Source organism: Thunnus albacares, chromosome 10 (assembly GCF_914725855.1).
Source record: "Thunnus albacares chromosome 10, fThuAlb1.1, whole genome shotgun sequence".
NCBI classification, from domain to species: Eukaryota; Metazoa; Chordata; class Actinopteri; order Scombriformes; family Scombridae; genus Thunnus; species Thunnus albacares.
The window spans coordinates 7,693,938-7,715,672 of NC_058115.1; the positions used below are offsets into that span (position 1 = coordinate 7,693,938).

At 39.3% G+C, this 21,735-nt stretch overlaps 1 protein-coding gene across 2 annotated transcripts in view; it reads left to right on the forward strand.

Moving 5' to 3' along the window:
- The window catches only part of si:zfos-2326c3.2 (misshapen-like kinase 1), a 64,326-nt gene that overhangs the window by 22,969 nt on the left and 19,622 nt on the right, over nucleotides 1-21,735 (forward strand). Inside the window, exons 10-20 of one of the 2 annotated variants that reach the window (XM_044363086.1) lie at nucleotides 1,196-1,368; nucleotides 4,907-4,979; nucleotides 5,571-5,694; nucleotides 6,473-6,589; nucleotides 6,906-7,040; nucleotides 10,658-10,723; nucleotides 14,789-15,115; nucleotides 16,758-16,892; nucleotides 17,146-17,283; nucleotides 19,497-19,567; nucleotides 21,385-21,464. In XM_044363086.1, the coding sequence (XP_044219021.1) occupies nucleotides 1,196-1,368; nucleotides 4,907-4,979; nucleotides 5,571-5,694; nucleotides 6,473-6,589; nucleotides 6,906-7,040; nucleotides 10,658-10,723; nucleotides 14,789-15,115; nucleotides 16,758-16,892; nucleotides 17,146-17,283; nucleotides 19,497-19,567; nucleotides 21,385-21,464 (1,439 nt within the window). The remainder of the gene's footprint in view (nucleotides 1-1,195; nucleotides 1,369-4,906; nucleotides 4,980-5,570; nucleotides 5,695-6,472; nucleotides 6,590-6,905; nucleotides 7,041-10,657; nucleotides 10,724-14,788; nucleotides 15,116-16,757; nucleotides 16,893-17,145; nucleotides 17,284-19,496; nucleotides 19,568-21,384; nucleotides 21,465-21,735) is intronic. The other variant, XM_044363087.1, reaches the window with a different exon arrangement.

Here is a 21,735-nt window from a genome sequence, read left to right on the forward strand (position 1 = left end):
AGACTGTAATACATTTGACCTCCATTAAAATGGTTAATTAGCAACAATTTTGACAGTCCGACAATAGAGTTTAGCTTGTTAACTTTCTAAGTTAACAAATGCCTGATGAAGAACTCCTCCCCTCTCCCTCACTGTCATCTTATCTTCTTCTCTTCCATATATAATGGATAAGCTCTTCAGATTGAACTGGAGGTTGAACTCATGCTGTCTTTCATTCACTATTAATGTCATGAGAAACACGAGTTCATAGGACAGCTTTTAATAGCTCCAACAGACTGGGATATGCAGAACTCTCCAGTCCTTCTACCTCAGGGCCTCTCTATGGCTCCAGGCACACCAAAAATAAAGCAGCAACACATATTCCTTCCTTGTTTTCTATGACTTCACAGCACAGACAACATGCCTCTCAAATGTTGGTAGTGGGTTTTTTAACCATGCGATATTACTTGATTAAAGCTTCAAACATTCAACTCAACATTTTTGACTGGATTTTCCTTGGTAGCACTGCAAAAAGTGATTACTAGTTTGCATTCTTTAGGTGAGTTTTAACAAACATTTAAGAATTTTGTGACAGTTTAAAGTGTCTTTCATTGGTTTAAATACCTCTGACCATTGTTCTGTTATTGTTTAATGTAAGCGAATGTAATTTTAATATCATTTTGACTGCATTTGGATCTTTTCATTGTTTAGTTTGCTTGGTTTTTGGACTATATTCATATTTATACATTGTTGTATGTGTTTGGCATCCCATTTCTATGTTTTTAATTATACTGCCTATATTCTAGCATTCCCTTAAAAAAGTCATTCTTAACTTAAATTGAAGGGTCCAATCTTGTTATATGACCATGATTTAATGTTTTAAGTGGCAAACAGTGATAAACATGAAAAGAATAAGTAAATAAAGTGAAATGCATGCTGCAGCTGAGAGTTAAGAAGGCTTTTGCAGTTTTGAATAAATACATAAATTATATTCACCGATTTTAATGCCTCAGTGAGTGAGCAGGACTGTGTCAGGCAAGGACTAACTAGGTGCTTATGATCTAACCTGAAACCTCCGTCAGTTAACGGGTTGTCAGTGTTGAAAGGAAGCTATATTATTGAACTCTATAGGTTTTCACCCACATTCTTAACCTCTCTTCATGCTAACATTTTATTTTATTTTCGTCTCTCTTCTCCCCCTTCCTGACTTTCACAGGTCCAAGCGGTTCTTGACGTTCGTCGATAGCTGTCTTGTCAAGAACCATCTGCATCGACCCACAACTGATGCCCTGCTGAGACACGCTTTCATCAGGGATCTGGCTAATGAAAGACAAGTCCGCATCATGCTCAAAGATCACCTGGACAGAACCAGGAAGAAGAGAGAGAAAGGTGAGGAGAAATGAATGGTGGAAGGATAATGGATGATGCAGGAAATATACTGGTATTGGATGTGTAAAGGGGTTAGAGGAAAGGAGATATATGTACAGTAGATGTTTGAATGCACAGAAGATTAACTGTAGTCTGCTCTTTTGGTTGCAGTTTTTGTTTTAATATCATTTATTAACCCTGAACTGGGACAAGAATTCTTTTCTCAGGAATTTCATGACTTCTTTTATTCAAATTTCACGGCAGCTGAATAGAATTTATATATCTGACTCACTGTGATTGAACTATCCTTCGCTGAATTTACAGTAACATTTTTCAAATGACACACTTATGTAGGATGATTAACAGTACAGGAAGAGAACCTTGTGACTTTTGCCATGAAATAGTGTCCTGACTCCAACACACACAAACACAAAATGTACAACCAAAACCCAAAAGGAGCACAGCTTGACTCTTTGAAGCACTAAACTAAACACTAACCCTAACCCTAAAAGAAAAGGAGAAAGTGTTGAAAACCTGTCCTGATTCACCACATTTTTATTTCTCCTAGACTGAATCATCATCGCTGCCCGACATTGTTTGAATGGTTTATTTGTTTGGGATGTGATTCCCAGGGACAAGGGCAATTTGATAAGTTATTTTTGGTAGCTAATGGAATTTCAACAAGTTATACAAATAGACGTCTTCACATTTTATATTGTGAATCACACATTCACTACATTATCTGGTTTTTAGCCCAAATGTGGTGGAAGTAAAACTACCAAAACACTTGAGGAGACAGTCCACCAGCTGCAGTGAGCGCCCAGCAGCTGTTTTGCTCAGACTGTCAAAATCACTGCAGTTTCGCTAATTTATAGCATGCTGTTTATGGGAATGTATCATTAGGTATTCTAGTGTTTCGCAATGTGCCCAACAACTTATTTTGCATATATTGCACTTTGATGCATCTTTATTCATTTTGCTAGTAAACCCAATCTGTCCACCATTACTGTAGTACACAGAACCCAAACAGAAGGTCAAATGTAATTAACCGATGTGCTCAAGTTAACATAATTGAAACACTGGGAAAAACAGTGTGGCGGCAGTTTAAAAATGCCTACTAGCTATGTTACAATGAACTAAAGTGAATGATGTAGTAGTGATATCAGCATTGACTGCTTAGATTGATACCCATCACTGTTTTTATGTAAGGAAGCACCAGTTTAGTTATCAAATGTTATGGAAAACGCCGGGGTTTTGATATATATTTTTCATTCCTATTTTAACATCTGTGAAAAAGTTATTCCAAATATTTTTAATTGGCTTGGATACAGAGAGAAATGAGGGAAGGGCGACAGTGAGACGGCCAGACGAAATGAACGAGAGAGTGAAAAAGAGAGAATGCTGCGTTGAGCCAAAAGGCTGCACATGGCTGACCTTTCCTTTCCTTTTCTACAGCGTTCAGTTGGGACAGTGTTCTACACAAGAGACAGACACAGAAATGGAGAAGCGGGAAGAAGAGAGAGAGAGAGGGAGAGAGAGAGAGAGAGAGAGAGAGAGGGAGGGATGTTGAGACAAAGAAGACAAATTAGGAATATGGAGAGGGAGGGAGAAAGGCAGAGAGACTTTTAGTATGAGAATATTTTATTTTCCTTGTCCTGTTCTTGAGATTCATTAGACTTGGGATAAATTGCGTGTGCTCAATATGTGATGGCAACATGTACAGTCAGTGAGCGAAAGAGTTAGGGGAAGGGGAAGAGAAGATATTTATGCCTTTGCTCTTGTTTTTTTTTGTTCTCACAGGTTGATATTCCAGCAGTGGTCTTGTTCATTAGGTTTATGTATTTTCATTTGGAAAACTACGAGACAGACGGGGTAGAGGAAAGACAGAAAGAGACAGTGATAACAGAGAGAGAAAGAGAGACAGAAACAGAGCAGAGAGAGAGTAAGAGAAGCTGAGAGGGGAAGGAAGGAGGAAACAGAATGGCCATCTGGTTCTAATCTTCTGTTAGCTTATAAAAACACACTAATGACTGGTAGACTTTCTGCATGCTGTACGTGTTGTGTGTGTGTGTGTGTGTGTGTGTGTGAGTGTGCATGCAGTGTGTTGTGTAAGACCAGATTTGTGTGTGTATGTGTGCCCCTCCACAGCTATGAAATCCTGGTAGTGTTAGTGCGTGTGGGAAAAAGTCAGTGCTACAGAAGAAAAGAAAAAAAAAAATCAATGCGGAAATGATGCAAAAAGGATGTGTCATTTCAGTATGCCCAAGAGTGCAGTTAAGACAAAGATTATCAATGTTTGGAAGAAAAAACAAAAAAAGACCCCCATCTCGGTCATGAAAAGTAGGCTGTTACGCTCACAATGCTCTTCTCTCCTGCAGCTTTGGCTCAGTAAGAGATAGTTTTAGCTCAAACTTTCAAGGATGACATCACAGCAACAGAGGAGAGATTTCCTCTGTCGATTGCACAAGTAGAATGTGTCTTCCTTTTCTCCGGTTTGAACAAACACACCTGTATTGTGTTACCTTTCAGGATGTTAATGGCAACATGTGGCGTGTCACCTAAATGTTCGAGTTGTCCTGAGATACTTTTACACCATATGTTGGCCAAATGTTGTTATGCTAAGCTGGCTGGGCCCATCTTCCCAGCCTGTGGATAATAAGCCCCCTGTAACTGTGCTGGAGTAGTGGCCAAAGTTGCAAGCATGGGTCATGTGATGTCCTGTGACCCAACATTACACATGTGTTACTGTATATGTCCCATGGTAGGAGCTCCATGTGGAGGGGTGAGAAGTTTTCTCAGCTTGTGCACAAGGTCAGGAGGATTAAGATGATTCAGCATCTCTGTTCTGAAGTCATGGTAGAACAACTCTACCCCATATGTCCTCCACTAAACAAGACTCTCATTTACTTTTTTGTTGCCCAAGTTTGCCCGCACTACACTTTCGTGTGGCTTTGATAATGACAAAATTGCTACTGGCGGTAGACGACGCAGGAGCGAGACGGCAGGCATGGAGGAATTTTTAATGAAACAGTGGCTTGTGGGAAAGCCAGATGACACAGAAAAGTACTGTACAGAGGAGGAGGAGAATGCCCACACCAGTGCGTTCCCATCAAAAGCGTTCACTCCAGGCACCGCCCATTCCCATGCCCCACTTCTAACCAACACTGGAGGCAGAATTTTACAACAGATAAACTGCTGGGTTCAAAGACAGACTTGTAGCTGTGGTCAACATAGACACTGATGTGAAGTGGGACACATTCCACAAATGCTTTACATCTGGTGTGTCAGGTTGTCTGTTGTTATATGTTTAGATATTTTGATCCACTCTGATCCACTTCCATTCACTTGAATGGGAAAGTGTGTCCACACTTTTGACTGGTGCTGTAGATATCTCACTATTTTATCAAATAAAGTAAAGTAAAATACCCAGTAAGTTTTCATTTGCTGTCCCTGTGAGGAGATATTGAGTTTTTTGGTTTTATAATTAATGTTTTATCTCACAAGTAATTATATGCAGTAATAATAACCCAAAAATTATTTTCCTCTTTGTCTCTCTCAGAGGGTCCAGAGTACGAGTATAGCGGCAGTGAAGAAGAAGAAGATGAGGTGGCAGAGGAGGAAGGAGAACCCAGGTAAAAGCTCATTCACACCAGGCACAGATATCTATATGAAGTGTGTAATGAAAGGATCCATACCCATGCAGCAGAAAAATAATTCACAACCACAGTTGTTGCTGGAGATTTCAGTATGTGGAAAGAAATGTTGACTTAATAAAATGGAAAGATAGAGACAGTCAGCAACATGTAAAGTAAACATGCAATCATCTACTATCATCACTATCATTATTGGTGCTTTGCTAATTGGTATTTTTAAAAATTCAAAGCCACTTTCCCTCTATTTAAAGTGCTCATTATAGTGCTAATGAATTACTACAGGGCATGTGAGTCTGTGCATGCGTGCACAGATGCACTGGCCACTCTGTTATCGTCCCTGGACGTCAAACAGCAGATGGCACTACGAACTGAGCACTTTCCCCTTGGATGAGCTTAAAAGTGTGTGTATGTGTGTGTGACTGTGCCCATGACCATATTTATGGTGAATGAACAGTGATTTAGTTTTTCTCTGTTTATCCTCAAGTGTACTTTTGTACTTAACAGACTTTGTAAATATGATTCACACTGTTCCTCTGTCTCTCTCTTTCTGTCTCTATCTTTCTCTTTCAGCTCCATAGTAAATGTTCCTGGTGAGTGGACGTTAAGACGGGAGTTTCTTCGTTTACAGACAGAGGACCGTGAAGGGGCCAGAGAGGGAGTCCACGGAGGAGGTGGCGGTCAACAAAGACAACAGGTACGACTTCAGCTCATTTTCAGCCTTGTACATATTCATAGCCATACCTCAGTTTCTTATTTATAGTCATTTTTAGTAGATTACAGTGATCCCATCAGCACTCACTTTAAATCAAAATGATCATCAGTTGTTGAAATGAATGTATCTGTAATTGTTTTTATTTGGGTAATTGTAGACTAATGATGGCCACAGTAAATGTACCTTTTAAGGCCAACATGCTGCTGGTTATATTATAACTGAGCTGCAGCCTCGTCACTTCCCGAATTTGACTTCCCTAATCTTAATTTTAGCTGCAGAAAAATGAACACGTGAACAGTAGAATAGGAGTGAAATCAATATTACTAATCCCATTTCACACCTAGAAATGAACTTTCATTCTTGTCAGAGTTCAGGGGACATCTGCCTCATATCAGGGTGGTAACTCACTTTGGATTTTACTGGTGCAGTTAAGAAATTAGTTAAAAATCTGAAAAAACATCCGCACACTGTACTAGTAGCTCCTAGCAATTTCAATTAAGCAACGTTTCGATCCACCAGAGATTTACGTCAGACATTGTCAAATCCGATTTTCTGATTTTTGCCTTTAAGTGTGATTTTTGATCCAGGCCCTGTGATAGTTTTTTTTTTTTGCTGTGCGTACTCTACACCCACGTTGTCTAAGAAATGAGTTAAACCAATTTATTTAAACTGTAAATCAAAGTCTTCAGAGTATTAAAAGCCAGCTGTATGACTTGCATAATTTTATCATAAATATAATCAGATATTAATTCATGTCTAGGCGTTACAGCAGCACAGGCAGCAGTTAGCAGAGCAGGAAAGATACAAGCAGCAGTTACTGGCTGACAGACAGAAGAGGATCCAACAACAGCACGAGCAACGGCAAAAGTTAGAGGATGTAAGTACTGTTTCTTCTCATCTTTCATCTGTATTCACTCAGCATTAGTAGTGTGTAAGAGAGCAGCTGAAATTAACAGCTTTCAGAGGAAGAGAAACTTTCAGTCTTAAGAGGCACTACATTGTCACTTTCCACCTGCTGAGTCACATCCTTACTCTGGTCACGCTAACTGCTCTGGCAACACCTCTAACGTCGGAAATGTTTATTTGTACGAATGCTATGTGACCCCACAATGACCTGCAACGGGTTCCAGCTGTGTGTGTACATAGTTTTGTGTATTTTTTTTTTTTGATTGCCGGTGCTTTGCTGTTTGCAGCAACAGAGACGGCAGCTGACAGACTGTGCCTTTCAGTGGGCGGAGCTTCAAGAGATCTTGCTCGGGGAGGAGTCTGATCTCCATGACAACAGAATCCAGCTTGATGACAGGAACCGGAGGGGTGACAGGAGACCGGTAAAGATTAGCTCTTAGTTTTGAAGTGACGGTTGCTAGATCCTGCAGTGTGATGATTTAGAAGTGTAGTAGTCGTTACCTTGTTCTCAGTATAAGCAAGCGTTTCTGACTCTACCTTGGGTGGCTCCACCTGCGCCCCACAGTTGTTGTTTATTAGATTATATTAAATAAACAGCTAAATTGTTAGTGATGGGAAGCCTGTATAAATGCATTGTAATCTGACTTTTGCACCAAAACTGCCTCAACCAATCAGACCCTGAATGCAAATTAACAAAATCTCTCAACTTTTTAGATTGGATGGGGTATGTACGTCACCAAAGTTACATAATGTCTGTATTTACCAAAAACTCAAGTTACCTGTCAGAAAGAATACATTGTGGCAGGTGAGAGGGTGTGCAAGGCTCGGCCTGTGTATCTGTGAATGTGTGTTAGGTTCAATCCATATTTTATGTTACGGTGAGTTAACACATAAACTTGTTTTCTTCAGAAAGTCTGAAAGCTCAACGTGTGTGTAATGCACGCTGCGCTAATGTAGTGGTTGCACCTGTCAGCCTTTGCCACCCAGGTGATTGTAACATTCTCTCACCAACTTGGCAGGCCAGGAGAGAGGTTTTTTAAGGGTAGATTTGTAAATTTTATAATTAAGAACTGTGGAAGATTAAAGTTTATGACATGGAAAGTGACCTTTCAGACACACAAGAGAAAGGAGCTTTTTTATATCTTCTTATTTTACAATATAAAACTCTACATCAAACGTTACTCTAAGTTTACGGGTGCAGTTTGTATGACATCCTGCAAAACTGAATACATGTAACAGAAGAGGTCCATAAATGTGTATATGAAAGAAATGACCATTTCACAACACTTTCAAAAAGTTTTGTAAATTAGTTGGAAAGTGGATAACCATTTGTTTTGCTTCTGTTCTGCTGCTTCCTTTTAGAAGACGGTCTTTCACTTTCATAGCTAAGGTTAGACTTAGGGTTATGGTTAGGCTGTCCACAATGAACGGAGGTCAGTGCAGTGTCCTGACAAGGATAGTTACGCAAACTTGTGTGTGTGTGCGCGTGTGTGCACTTTGTTGCAAAGTGTGCTGATGTAGGGGGAAGTGTCTCTGCTAATTCCAGTCACTTTACACAAAGACACATAGCTCTTTTTACTATTTCAGAGATTCATTTTTAGTCATTAATTTTAACACATGCTTAATGAATCTATCACACACACCAGTGGGTTTCAATAGGTGTATATTAACACCGCAGCACAAACTAGTGACTGTGATTTCTTCATGTAGAAGACACTGTATTTCAGAGCTATTAATATCTGTCTATTATATTATAGGTCTATTTGATGTGCTTAAGTGTGTGTGTGGCAGAGAGCTATCTGTCTGTATTAGATCCTGATTATGCAGATAGACTCTAAGTCGTTAAGTTCAGCATGCTTAATGGATCTATCTTATGCTTCATTACGTTTTAATGCATGTGCATTTAATTATATGACAGGTTCAGTGAGTGTGTGATGTGTTGTCTTGTCTTTTGCCACATGAAGAACTCGTCTGCATGCAGCACTTTCAATCACTTCACACGTTGATTGATTAGGCAAGCATCACACATGTGTTTCAGTGCTGTGTTGTGGTTTAAAGTTTACAGAAGTGACTGTGGGGTTTGAATGTGCACACTGCACAGTGAAAGTGAATAACACAGAGTGTAATTACACAACTCCACTGTGTTGACAAAAATAACAACACTCTCTTAACCGCTTTGTTGTAATTTCAAAGAGTGAGTAGATTGACTTCCCTTTGTCATACTGGCAACCTAGCTACCATGCCTCCTTCCCAGTGCATGCTGGGAGAGACTCTGTGTCCCTGAGCAGCAGGTATAGAAAAGAGATGAATGGGAGCGTAACTTGCAGTCTCATACTAACTGCCATTAGTCACACTGCCTGAACTAGAATAAATGGTGTTTTGCCTGGTTTACATTGTTTATCAGGCTTTTATTTAACAGTAGATTGCTACCAAACATTTACTGCAGCTACTCGAGGACACCAGAGTCATGGCCTTTTCTAATATCTTTCAGAAGTTGGAAGGTTTGATGACATGAAAAGAAGTTTACATTCAAGGGTCAGACATAAATTATAGAAGTTGAGGTTTTAAGGGCAGATTCTGATATTTTTCAGAATAAATGTCTTAATTTAACTGTTTTAAGGCAGAAAAATGTAAGAAATCCAAATATAAGGGTTTTAATATCAATTAGAATTACACACCTGGCAGGACAGAGACGACTTTGAAACAACATGTAGACCATAGTGGAGGGAGATATAATTTACAGATAATATAACTGAACAGTATATAAAATGTTATGTCTACAAAATCCTAGCTCTGGCCCGAGGCAAAGAGTAGCATTCTTTGATCGTAATGGGCAGCTCCCAGGTGGGAGTTTATGTAAATGCTTAAATTTAGGCAGGGTGGATCTAAGAAACCAGCACGCTCAGCATGACTCTTTCCTGGATAAAACAGAGCTACAAGTTAAAAGGACAACAATAAACACTGAACTCTAGCCATTTTCTCTCAAATTAATTTGTTGTCATAAAGATGTTTTCATTATAGATTTCTGTTCTTCTTTCTAAAGCAGCAGTGTCAGCAGTAAGTGTAATGTGATAGAACAGGGATAAATGGTGCCTTTCATCTGGAGAAGTAAATAAGAAATTATTTGTAATAATGATAAATAGTGTCAATGTATCACTCTTATCACATGAGATTTGCTTGTATGCAGTTGTGTGTGAAGATTGTTATTAATAATAGATAAGCAATCAGAAGTTTGGTTAAATACATGCATTTCTACAAACATTTCTGACAACATACAGTTACTGCAAATGACTTACATGTGCCACATGTACAACATTTACATGGCATTCATATAAATAATAAATAAGGTGATTTTCTTTTTGCAGTTACAAATGAGTCTGTGGTGGATATGAGACATCTACATATCTCACACCTGCATTACTGTCAAGCCACATTTCCCACAAACAACCTGACTTTCCTGTTTGTGACATGTCTGATCACAAACAGGTTGCATGCCAACTAGTGATTTGTAGAGCCGCTGAGATTAATAGTTTTTGGGTAAACCTTGCAACATTTACTGTAGGTAGTATCATCACTCACCATCACTTTTGTCACTATGTGTTGAATGCTGACCTTGGCTTGGATTCATTATCAAACTTCATCATGGAAGCTCTGTGATCCGGTTAAGCTTCAGTTTAAACTTTAGCTCTGTTCAATGTGACCCTTCACCCAGGCTGAATAAACACAATTCAAAGGCACTGGTGCAACCACTGCAAATATTTAAATATCGTAGATTCAATTAAACATCGTAAATGTAAAAAAAAAAGTCCAGTTTGAAGTATTTGGACAGACGAGAATTTTCCAGGAGAAATTAAAAGAGAGGTCGTAATGAAATATTTAGAGACGAGGGCTTTGGCTAAAAGCTCCATGCCATCTTGCAGACTCTGAATATTTTAGTTCCCACCTCTCAGAATTCAGCTCAAGACCTAGTGTACCCTAATTAAAGAAAGGCACCGTGTGTGTGTGTGTGTATGTGTGTATGTGTGTGTGTCTTGAGCAGGACCAGACAGGCAGACAGCTGAGTGCCGATGTGTCAGTAAGGCCTCTGGACTCTCCAGCAGAGCAGGTAACGAACACGTTTTTCTTCACGCCATATTTCTGTAGTTACTTGTCACTCATTTTTCCATTTTTCATGCCTGTGAGGTTTATTTGGAAGGATTCCGAACGATGGTTTTAAGTCAGTGATGACGCACTGTGTTTAGTGTGCTCGTGTGTGCTGACCTTTCAAGAGAAGTTCTTTCTTTTTCTTTCATTTTCTGTCTTTCTTTATTTCTTTCTTTCTTTCTTTTCATGAGGTTTAGTTTTGTTTGTTTCTTCCTTTCTCTTTTTCATAATTTCTGTCTCTTAAGGCTTGGGGTTTTCCTTGATTTCCTGCTTTATCTGTTACCACTAACTTAACAAGGAACAGTGTGTATTCTTCTGTGATTGCGTAGTGTTACAGTAACGTGCTAGAAAAAAAGATGCAGCGACCTCTGAAGTACTAACGATCCCACTTGGAGGAGATGAGAAGATCATTTGGTAAAGCTGAAAAAGAGAGATTATTCTTTGATGCAATGACTAAAATCTAATAGCAGTTGTGTGTGTGAGAGAGAGACGGAGAGAGAGCGAGGGAGGGAGTTTATTGATGTTGTCTATGTGTCTGAGCCATGGTAAGATAAAAGGAATAGAAAGAGTGACGGCAGGAGGCAGGAGAAGAAAAACAGATTTTAAGACACAGAGATTAAAAGGGTAAAAGAGCAAGAAAACGAGAGTGAAACAGATTGATGCCGTCCGTGATCTATAATACATACAGTATGTATCAAAATGATAGAGAAAGACAGAGTGTAATTCAGGCACAGTGTGGATGTTTTAGACCTCAGGCAGGACAGAGGGAGTTCATCATTTTGAAGTTCTCAATCAAGGAGAGAGAAAAGGATCAGAGCTTTTAATTCTGTATTTGTCAGGGACTCCCATCAGGATTCAGAGAGACAGCAGTGACATACGCTGTACTGTACCAGGAGTGTCAGATCTTGACAAGCTTTTAAGCCACTGTTTATCACAGCATGCCTTCACTTTTGTTTTAAAGCCTCGCCTGTTCATCTCTCTCTCCGTCTGTCTCTGCCGATCGCAGCATGCCTTCTCTTTCCTCTCCTCACTTGTTTCCTCTCTTCTTCCCTCCCTCCGTCGTTCACAGCATGTATTCGCCTTCATTCGTAGCCACACTCTCTCTCTCTCTCTCATCTTGTGTCTCAGTTTTTCTTCCAAAATGCTAGTATCTAATCTCAGTAAGGTTTTCAGACATATAAATTGACCAAACGTGACTCTGTTTTGCTTCCACTTCACTATTTCTTGAACGCTTTCTCCTTTTCTCTTAACAGTCTCCCCAAGTTCCCCATTTCTCTGTTCTTTTCTGGTTATGATGTGGTTATGATTCTGTGTTGTAATGAGAGTCGGTCTTGATTGTAACTCCAGAGACTGTAGATTTGTATAATTAAAGAAATTGAATCTCATTAACTCTGTAAAAGCGGCGTAGCCAGATTTATTTTTGGAACTTAAGTGATTTTTATCACTCCAGCCCATGGCGACCATGCACAGATGGATAGATTTTGTGTAATTCTCACTATCACAAATAATATTTCAAACATTTATTTTAGCATTACACTTTGTTTTGCTGTAAAATTTACATCTCTGATTTGCAATAATAGGGATTTTTCTTAATTTTGTTTTTTCGGTCGTCAAAACACTGTAAAATGTTAAGAAGTTATTCTTCAACATTGTTAGTAGAAACATTATTCTTCATTTGCCTCCACCACTGGCTCTACGTTTCAGTTTTAAACAGCAACCTAGATCAATTTTTATGTATGAAAATTGTGTCTAGTGCATCTTAAATATCAGTGTGTGTCGTATAAGATGAAAATTACATGATTAAATCTTAAATATCAAATATCAGATGGATTTATTGGGGTACTACTTAACTTTTCCATTTTTGTCTGCATATTTTAGTAAGCACTCTTACTCAAGTCACCAGTCTTCAGGGATGATTTGGATGGCACAATGCAGTTGGTTGCCATGGAGTGTTTCGTAATATTCAGGGATTAAGAAAGCTGATGTGTTACCTTGACTATAGTGTCGTTGTTGAACACGGTTTGGAAAGTATGCTGAGTATTTCTGTCTCCTGTGTTGTCCTCACATTCTCAAGAGAATACCATTACATCTCTGGTAGTTCCCATCTATAGCAGCACAAATCCTGTTTTATCCAGTTGGCATATGGCAGTCATGTTTATGACCCTAATAGTAAAAGTATGTTAGAATAGCAGAAGTGTATGAATTGCAGTGTATTTCAGTGGAGATGCCTACATACATACAGTGTAAGCCTCAGCCTTCACGCAGTTTGTTCTCTGCTGCTCCTCTGTATAAATACACTTCAATACACTTTCATATGATGATATATGTAGTTTGTTTTAAAAGACTACCCGTAGCTTAGTTCATCTTCTCTGGGCTGTTTAAGCACAGCTGGAGCTTTGTCTTGCTGCTGATACACATGAACTTAAAATAATCGTACGTCAAATGTGCACACATGCAACATCTATGGGAAATCAGTTTTCCTTTTTTTGCGTTCACCCTCCGGCAAATATAAAATATCTATAAATTCACTTGCAGGAATAGATGTTAGGACAGCTGTAAGCCTAAGAAAATCCCGTGTGAGATCTGTAAATGACACTAGCTGCTCTATATTTGTGCTTTTATTGCATTTCCTTTGGAGAAAGCTTTGCTTGCAAATCAGATTCTTAAGCCAGACAGCCAGTTCCAGTTTCTGTCCCCAGTCCAAGCCCCATCGCCAGCGCCAGGCTGATCGCTATTTTATTACTGTTTTCACATGTAGGTCTGTGCTTTATACCAAAGACGTGAATCAAATCAGCTTCTTACCTGTGTGCTTTTTTGAATGTTTGTCACAACAAGCTTGATGATCCAGTGTTTGCTTTACAAGGTTTAGAGGCAACAGCAATGGCTTGCCTCTTGTCAATTTCTGTAGAGCCTGGGAGTGACCATTTTGTTGGCAGCTAGCATGAACACATGAACAACTGACTTTATCACTTGATTTGCATTGAACACTTGCAGCTAGGTTAGTGTAGGTGTAATAAGTTAATATATGGAGTCGTATTTACATAAACTCCTGAACTCTCTGCGTATTCACCTCTGAACTTTAAAACTGTTAGCTCTTACTATTGCTTTCTGTCTTACTTAATCAAGAGCATCTTGACTCATTGAAAGCTAATGTGATTTTTATCTGATGAGTTATTTCCTTCTCAAGTCATAGTTGATTAGTAAATATGAGTCCATTCTAATATAAAGAAAAGATGATATGATTCTGCAGTGTACTACATCAGAAAATTGTAACACAACAAAAGATTTGGTAGATATTCTGTGAAGTAAAAATTCTGAAAAAATAAAAAAAAAACATTGGCTCTGTGTTTTAACACAATAATTGGAATGCAACTAACAATTATTTTCATTATTGATTATTTGTTACTGTTATTTAATTAATCATTTAGTCTTAAAAATGTGAGAAAAAAGGTGAAAAATGCTCATTGGAATTTCCCAGAGCCCAAAGTAACATCTTGAGTCAACATGTTTTTTCAACATTCATACAAACCCTAAAACTTATTTGATTTACAGTCATAGAGAAAAACAGTTGATCTTCACATTTTGAGAAGTAAAAACAGCAAATGTTTAGTATTTTACCTTGATAAATGACTTAAATAATTAATTGCATATCAGAATTTTGACAATTAATTTTATTGTTTTAGCCCTACCAGTTGTAAGAGGCCTTATTTTTTGTGTGCCCTATTCCATGGACACACAAATTGGTTAGTAATATACCGTAATATGCAACTTATTTGCTTTATTGAACAAAACTAGACTGTCCAGTTCAACAGTAGTTCAATAGTTACAGTATTGTTGTTAACGATGTCCAGTCAGGAATAGGCAGATTTATTAGAAGTGATTTCTTATTTTGTTTGTGTGACTTCAAATCAAAATCTAGGCAGCTTTAAAAAGTGTTAAAATGATTACCTCTTAATATACATAAATTCATACGGTCACTTCCAGGCTCCGTCAGTTTCTATGTGTGCTTTCCATGTTTGCTACATAGAGAGCCGTGGCTCCAAACCAGCTGCTTCAGCATAAGGCCCAGCACTCGCAGCCTCAGCTGCAGCCGCAAGCCAAGCCCCAGCCTCTGGCCCAGCATCAGCAGCCCTCAGCGGGCAGGAGATCCCACCGCACCCTGCCCAAGGACCAAACCCAGCTCCTGTCACTGCAGCACGACCACAGACACAGGGAGAGAGAGAGGGAGCGAGAGAGGCAGAGGCAGAGAGAAAAGCCTATGGCAGCTGTCCAGAAGCTAACAGCTAATACTGGGAACACAGCTGCTGCTGCCGCTTCCTCGCCCAGTCGCCCTGCAAACAGCCAGCGCTCAGCGGTAAAACCGTGCCTTCCTCAGCCATCTAGCACCTGTTATCACTTCTACATCCCACATCTGTCAGTCTGTCTGTCTTTCCAGAATCCTCATTCCTCCCTACTTTCATTGGGTTTGTTTTTTTTTTTTCTCAGGTTTTCTGTTTTCTTAGTCAATCTTATTGTGTTCTCCCTCCTCCTCATCCCTCTTGCCTACTTAGTTTGTCCATTCATCCTTATCTCATGTTGACAGACCTGACTCCTAAAGGTCACAATGGTGTAAAGTAAGACTAATGTAGGATAGAAGGTTGACAGTGGCCTGTCATGCTTAAAACTCAAGGAGGAAGTGATGGCAGAGCATTCCGTTTTGGAAATGAAGCTTTAATTTTATCTTTGTGGATTTTTAAAATTTGTTATTTTTTCATGTAAATGCATGATGTCATGTTTGCATGCAGTGACAACATGTGGTTCATACCTTCTATTCTTAGAAAAGCTAAAGCCGGGCTCACTCTACAGCAGTTTCAGACTGATATATCCCCGATTCACACCTCCCGACAGTACGAGGAGAAATCTGGTTTGGGACGTTGGTCGGTACCAATGTTCAGCCCAGTTATCTGGTAATATGATGGGTTTACAGATCCAATCTTAAACCTCCAGAACTGCTCACAGACTCATCGGGGCCTCCCCGATAATTCAAAACATGTTTGATATTTAGGAGTTAAAATCTGGATGATTACGTCTCTACTTTCCGAGCAGGACCGCAATAGCCAATAAGAGAGAGTCAATGGTGTTGCCAAGCAATGGTAAACATTCTAGCCCTTGTGGCTAACGTTAGCAAGCATACCACTGTTGGCAAATATTAAAACTGACCTCCCGTTCTCTCTGGAGAACAGAGAACCCGTGTTGACTGTGTCTCCCCAAACATTTTTCCATCCAGACTCATTTAACCTTCTGCTTTTCTCACTGCAAAGTGTTTTGTTTACATCTGCTTCCCCATGAGATCACATGAGATCACGTGAGGCGGTGCACTGCTCCCTCTGGCACAATAATCTGAATAATATCCTGTAGTGTGTGATGCGCCATTATTTTCCGCTCTTGTAGTGTGTGCATGCTTGAGATTAGAGAGAAGAACATCTGTGAAGTTTCACATTATGTGCGTGATGCAACCCGATTTCAAAATTGGTTAGGATTTTAAATCTCCTGTAGTCTGAGCCCAGCTTAAACCGCACAAGGTCTTTCAACAGGAAATAGACCGAAGGTGCCATTTCCAGAAGAAATTTTTTGTCAGTTGAACAACACTGCTAAATTTGACATGACATATATGTCTTCTTTCATATACTAAAACTGCTGAAAGAGGCTACATGATCAGCATCTAAATGTTTAGAATTGTTTAAACATCAGTTTTTCTATTGATGGAGTGTTAATGCCTGACTCAGCAGCAATGCTACAGTATATCTGGCATTGGAAACTTCTAAGAAAAACTGAGCTGTGATGTTTGAGTTAGAATGACACTGACTGATCAGTGGCACTCTTCTTATGTCACTGCCTGACTTGTCTTTTGAGTGAGACCACCTGATTAAACAGAGGACTCAGTGTTTATATGGTTGCATGCACACAAACACATATACACACACAGAAATCAGTCTTGCATATGTTTTATGTTTTAGATGGATTTCCAGGAATCAAATTTAGCCAGGCTGCTTTTGGCTAGTGGTCTGCCCAGCCAGATGCACTCGAGGCTGGGCTCTGGGAGCAGCTCTAGTCCTTGTACCCCAGCCATGCAGAGAGCTCACTTCAACCAGGTATACACAGTTACATCACACACACATCCAAACTATTTGCATACAGTCTATTATATCCTGTTCTCTTATTTTATTTTTGTTTTTTTACTTGAAGCACTGCTCATAATCTCAGTCTTTTTTTCATGCTTGCTCTGTACTATAGGTTACATCTGTATCTTTCCTGAGATTGTAGTAATTTGGGTGATGATGCTATAAGCGTTAGCGTTCATTTACAGTCACTAATGACCATGGGTGAACATTTTTGTTTTCCCAGAATGCCAATCTGCGCTCTAGTCGAGACACCCCTCACAGCAGCTCTATGTCAGATATGGCCATCTCCCCTCTGTCCCCCTTTCCCCCCCTGTCCTCAACTGATGATGTTTTCTGGGACTCTGCTGAGACACCACCTAAGGTAGGTAGCAACTCTCCTTTTTGCTCCTGAATGATACATTAGGTTACAGGTGAGCATTTTAGATGCCATAAATAAGGCATATGTTGAATTTATATTGTTTTTGCTTTCCTGTAAATGTGATAGGTTGTCATCGAAAGGGGAAGTTGTTGTTATTGTCATGCCAGGCGCAGGATGTAGCTCGCATCACATGAGGTTGGCAGTAATGTGTTTGTGCAGCTTCCTGTGCTCTGGTCATATCAAGCTAAGGAAGTGGTGCCCACAGCATGAGGTTGGCATACTGAGTGTGTGTGCTTGGGAGGAAGGAGAGAGGTTGTGTTTTACCCCAAGGCTTGTTATGAAGTGCCTCCAGCTTCTCTGTGATAAACACACCTTGCTTACTCAGAACTTCCTTAATGTTCCACCCAGTGACACATAAGGTCCTTTCTGCTGGTAGCCATCAAACTTTACAATTCCTCCCCTCTCTGCTGCAACATGGGATTAGGCTGACGCTTTCTAACCTGTGCTTTCCCCTTCTCACAAATAATTGATTACTGGTTAAGAATGGCACTATATACTAATTATTATCATTCTGCACAATTTATAATAATAACAATGTTTCTTTTGCACGTTGCACACTGCATAATAATAATAATTCCACTCTTATTTAATTTTTTTATCATATGTTATGTATATGATCATTGCACAATGGATAGTAACTATTTTTTTTTTATCTAACTCAATACTCATTTTATTATATACTATGTATATAATTACTGCATAATGCATAATAACAACTGTTTCTATTTTAATATTTAACTATTTATTGTATTTCATTCTATTGTTGTGTATGATACGTGCTGGACGGTGAGGTTGTGACACTTATATTTCCCTTGGGATAAATGAAGTATTTCTTATTCTTATTCTTATTAAAACACATCATTCAATTTCTCTCTCCGCGGACTCTCTGTCTAATACCACTGCTCCCCCGCTAGGTGTTTTCCGAACAAAATATGCTGTTGGGTGTATTTACTAACAGAACACCATATGGACTTGATAGAACAAGTAATAACTACTACACAGAGAGGTGGGGAGCCCAATAAAGCTGTCTGTTTGCTATGTTATGTTGTTGAACTAACAGGAGGCCATATGGAGTCGATAGAGCAGTTAATAACTCACATCTCTCTCTCCTGTGATTGCAGTGTGGTGAGTGGAGGTGTTTTAAAAGACTTGAGTTTGCTTTGAAACTGTTAACTTTAAGGGACCCACAACACTATATAATATGACACTAATGTGCTTCGGCAAAGCCATGCATTTTTTAATTTTAACTGTCTGAATTCAAATAATTTACCGACTGAATAGTCTGAAGGCTGTTTGACAATTAAAATCCCTGCTATGTAGACTGAAGGTTTTTGCAATGCTCTCAATGCTCTGATTTTAAAAACGTCACCGTGAGCTTCATGTGTGTAGAGACAAAACAACAGACACCAAACTCGCTGCGTGTCTGTGTTCACGGGAGCCAGATGCAGGATGTGGGCAACTTGTCAGGAAGATGATAGGTATTCCCACTGCTCGCTTCCTGCGCTGCCGGGTGTGTCTTCCTCTCTGTAACTAGGTCATGTGACCCAGGAGGTGTGAGGTCAAAAGGTCACCAGCTGGTTGGTAGGGCAGAGAGTTTGAGAAGAAAGAAATGTTCAAAAATCCAGTTTACACTTACATAATTGATCTGGTATTTACTGTATTTCACAATACCTTTCTTGTCATATCATGAATTGAACATTTTTGAAAAATAATATCCCTCATTCAGATAATATTTCTGCAGCATATGTAAGATTTGGACATGGCTTTGAGGAGTTTAAAATTGCAACATTGAAATGTTGAGAAATAGCAAAGCCAAATGGTCTCATTAGATTCTCAGTAATAAATATCTCCCTGTGTGCTTTTAAAAATTTTATTGTACTCTGTTCTTCACCCTTGTAGAAGTTGTTTTACAGAAAGGTTTAGAAACTGCAGAAACCTTCTGATAATTAGCTGAAACTCTGCAACTCTGCAAACTCTGGCAAGACATGAGGCCATTGTAAAAAGCCCCGTCAAAATTATGACAAGTGAAACAAGAAGTGAGGACCACCAGGAGACCACAGTCTTTGTATATGTCTACTCTGTCCATGTGTTTTCTATCCAGTCTGTTAAACTGATTGTGCTTCTTTCTTCTGTGCTGTGTAAATGTTATCTTCCAGGTCCCAGAACGCACTACATCTAAGTTCTACTGTAGAGAGCTGGTGATGGGACACAAGAGGGCTGCTTCAAGGTAGAATAGTACTGCACTAATTGTACACTGTATTCACACTGTACACACAAACAATACACCGAGACATGTATTTTATGAAATATGGCCTATGTTTTGTCTGTACATATACCTCTGATTTGATGTCACTTTATGTCATGAAGTTGGAAAAAAAATAGTTTGAATTTGTTTCCTTAAAGCTGCACTAATTATATATTAATAATGTATTAAACAACTATGTTTAATGTGAAAGGAGTTGCTCCTGGAGATGAATTATCACTCTACACTCTATAGTCCCTTAAGCTCTACAGAGCATTTTTGCATCTTTAAGCTTATTGTTTGATTTTACAGTCTGCAATATAACAGTTTAATTCCAACTCACTGTTCTTATCAATTGTGTTTCCAACCTTGTTGTAAAGGGCAGCTGTTTTCAGTGAAAATGCTCTGAAAACTCACTGTATGCTACCTACCCAACACTAAACAACAAACAGACAGAGTAAGCCACTAGCAGGTGAACACAGCAGAGCGTTTAGCCGCTAAAGAATCAGTTATATCCCTTAAGAGCTAGTGGAGGCCAAAAAGAAGAGTAAATATTTTGCTTACATTCGTCTGGTGGACATATAAAACAACACTAATTGCACGCTCCGTGTCTGCTGCATGTGTAAACAGCCAAATTTTTGCAAACACATTAGCCATAACATTTTTATATGGTGATATATCAATGTTGTGTTTATGGGTTGTTCCGTTGACTCCAAGTAGTCAAAAAAGCAGTTATTATTTAAATGCTGTAGTTTTGTTTTTAACTACAGCATTTAGCTAATCATCGTTTTTTCATAGCACTATGTACAAATAGACACCTCAGACACATCACATATTGTTCAGGTTTTATAAACTAACCTATAAAGTGTTAAAACAAGTTTTGTGTTTCCTGGTAATACCCACAAGCTAGTTAGCTAAAAGCATCAGCTAAGCTGGTAGCCTACAACAGCAGTAGGCATTGCTTAATTCCTATTCCTTTTTGTCATCAAATTTGAAACCAGCAAAGCCCAAATAACATTAGTCTTAAAGGACCAGTGTGTAAGATTTAGTGGCATCTAGCCGTGAGGTTGCAGATTGCAACCAAATGAATACCCACCCCCCTCCCCCTCCCCTTCTGAGCGTGTAGGAGAACCTACGGTGGTCACGAAAATCATGAAAAACACTAAAGGCCCTCTCTCTCTCGAGCCAGTGTTTGGTTTGTCCATTCTGGGCTACTGTAGAAACATGGTAGTGCAACATGGCAGCCTCTGTGGAAGAGGACCCCCTCCCTATGTAGTTATGAAGGGCTCATTCTAAGGTAACGAAAACACAATAATTCTTATTTTCATGGCATTGTACACTAATTAAAACATACTCATGAATATTATATTCCATTTGTCCCAAGTCCGTTCCACTAGATGCCACTAAATTTGACACACCGGTCCTTTAAATAGAAGGAGAATATGCGTTGCTTAATTGTAATTTGTGGAACAGTAACCGTGCTATGAGCAGGGTAGTCAGGCAGTTCTTTACTGATAAAGTGAACCTTATTTATTGTGAGGGTTTATATCAGGCTACATTTCAGCATACTGGCATATATCATTAGAGAACAATCGGTCACGGTTAGATCAGATTAGTTTAGATCAGATGATTACTTTCCATGAGATGAAACTAATGATGAGGAAATTGGGTCATTGCAGTGGCAGCGTGAAGGATATGACTAAAATTAGAACATATAGAAGTGTATAATGTCGATAACAATTGAGCTCCTGTTTTTTACTCTACATCTGTGTCTGTGTGTGTGTGTCTCTCTCTCCATCTAGTGGCTGCCCAGTGTCTGTAGCAGATAAAAGCGGAAGGTCTGTGTCTCATGGAGTGTCCCCTGTCAACAGTAACCACTTAGGTCAGTTCCTCACACAGCTCCTCACACATTCTGTTATCTGCTTAATAAACCATAAGAGATTAACCCTAACCCCATAGAGGTTGGGATTAATGCTGTTGATATGCTATTTAATTTCCCTCTGGTTTTGACTGATATGATCACCGTTGTCTGCTACAGTTTTGTCTGCTACAGTGCTGAGCCTACGCAGCCCAGACACATATTTCAAGCCGCTACACCAGCTCACAGCCACACACCAGATCCATGCAGCCTCACCAAGCCCACTACAGATTAC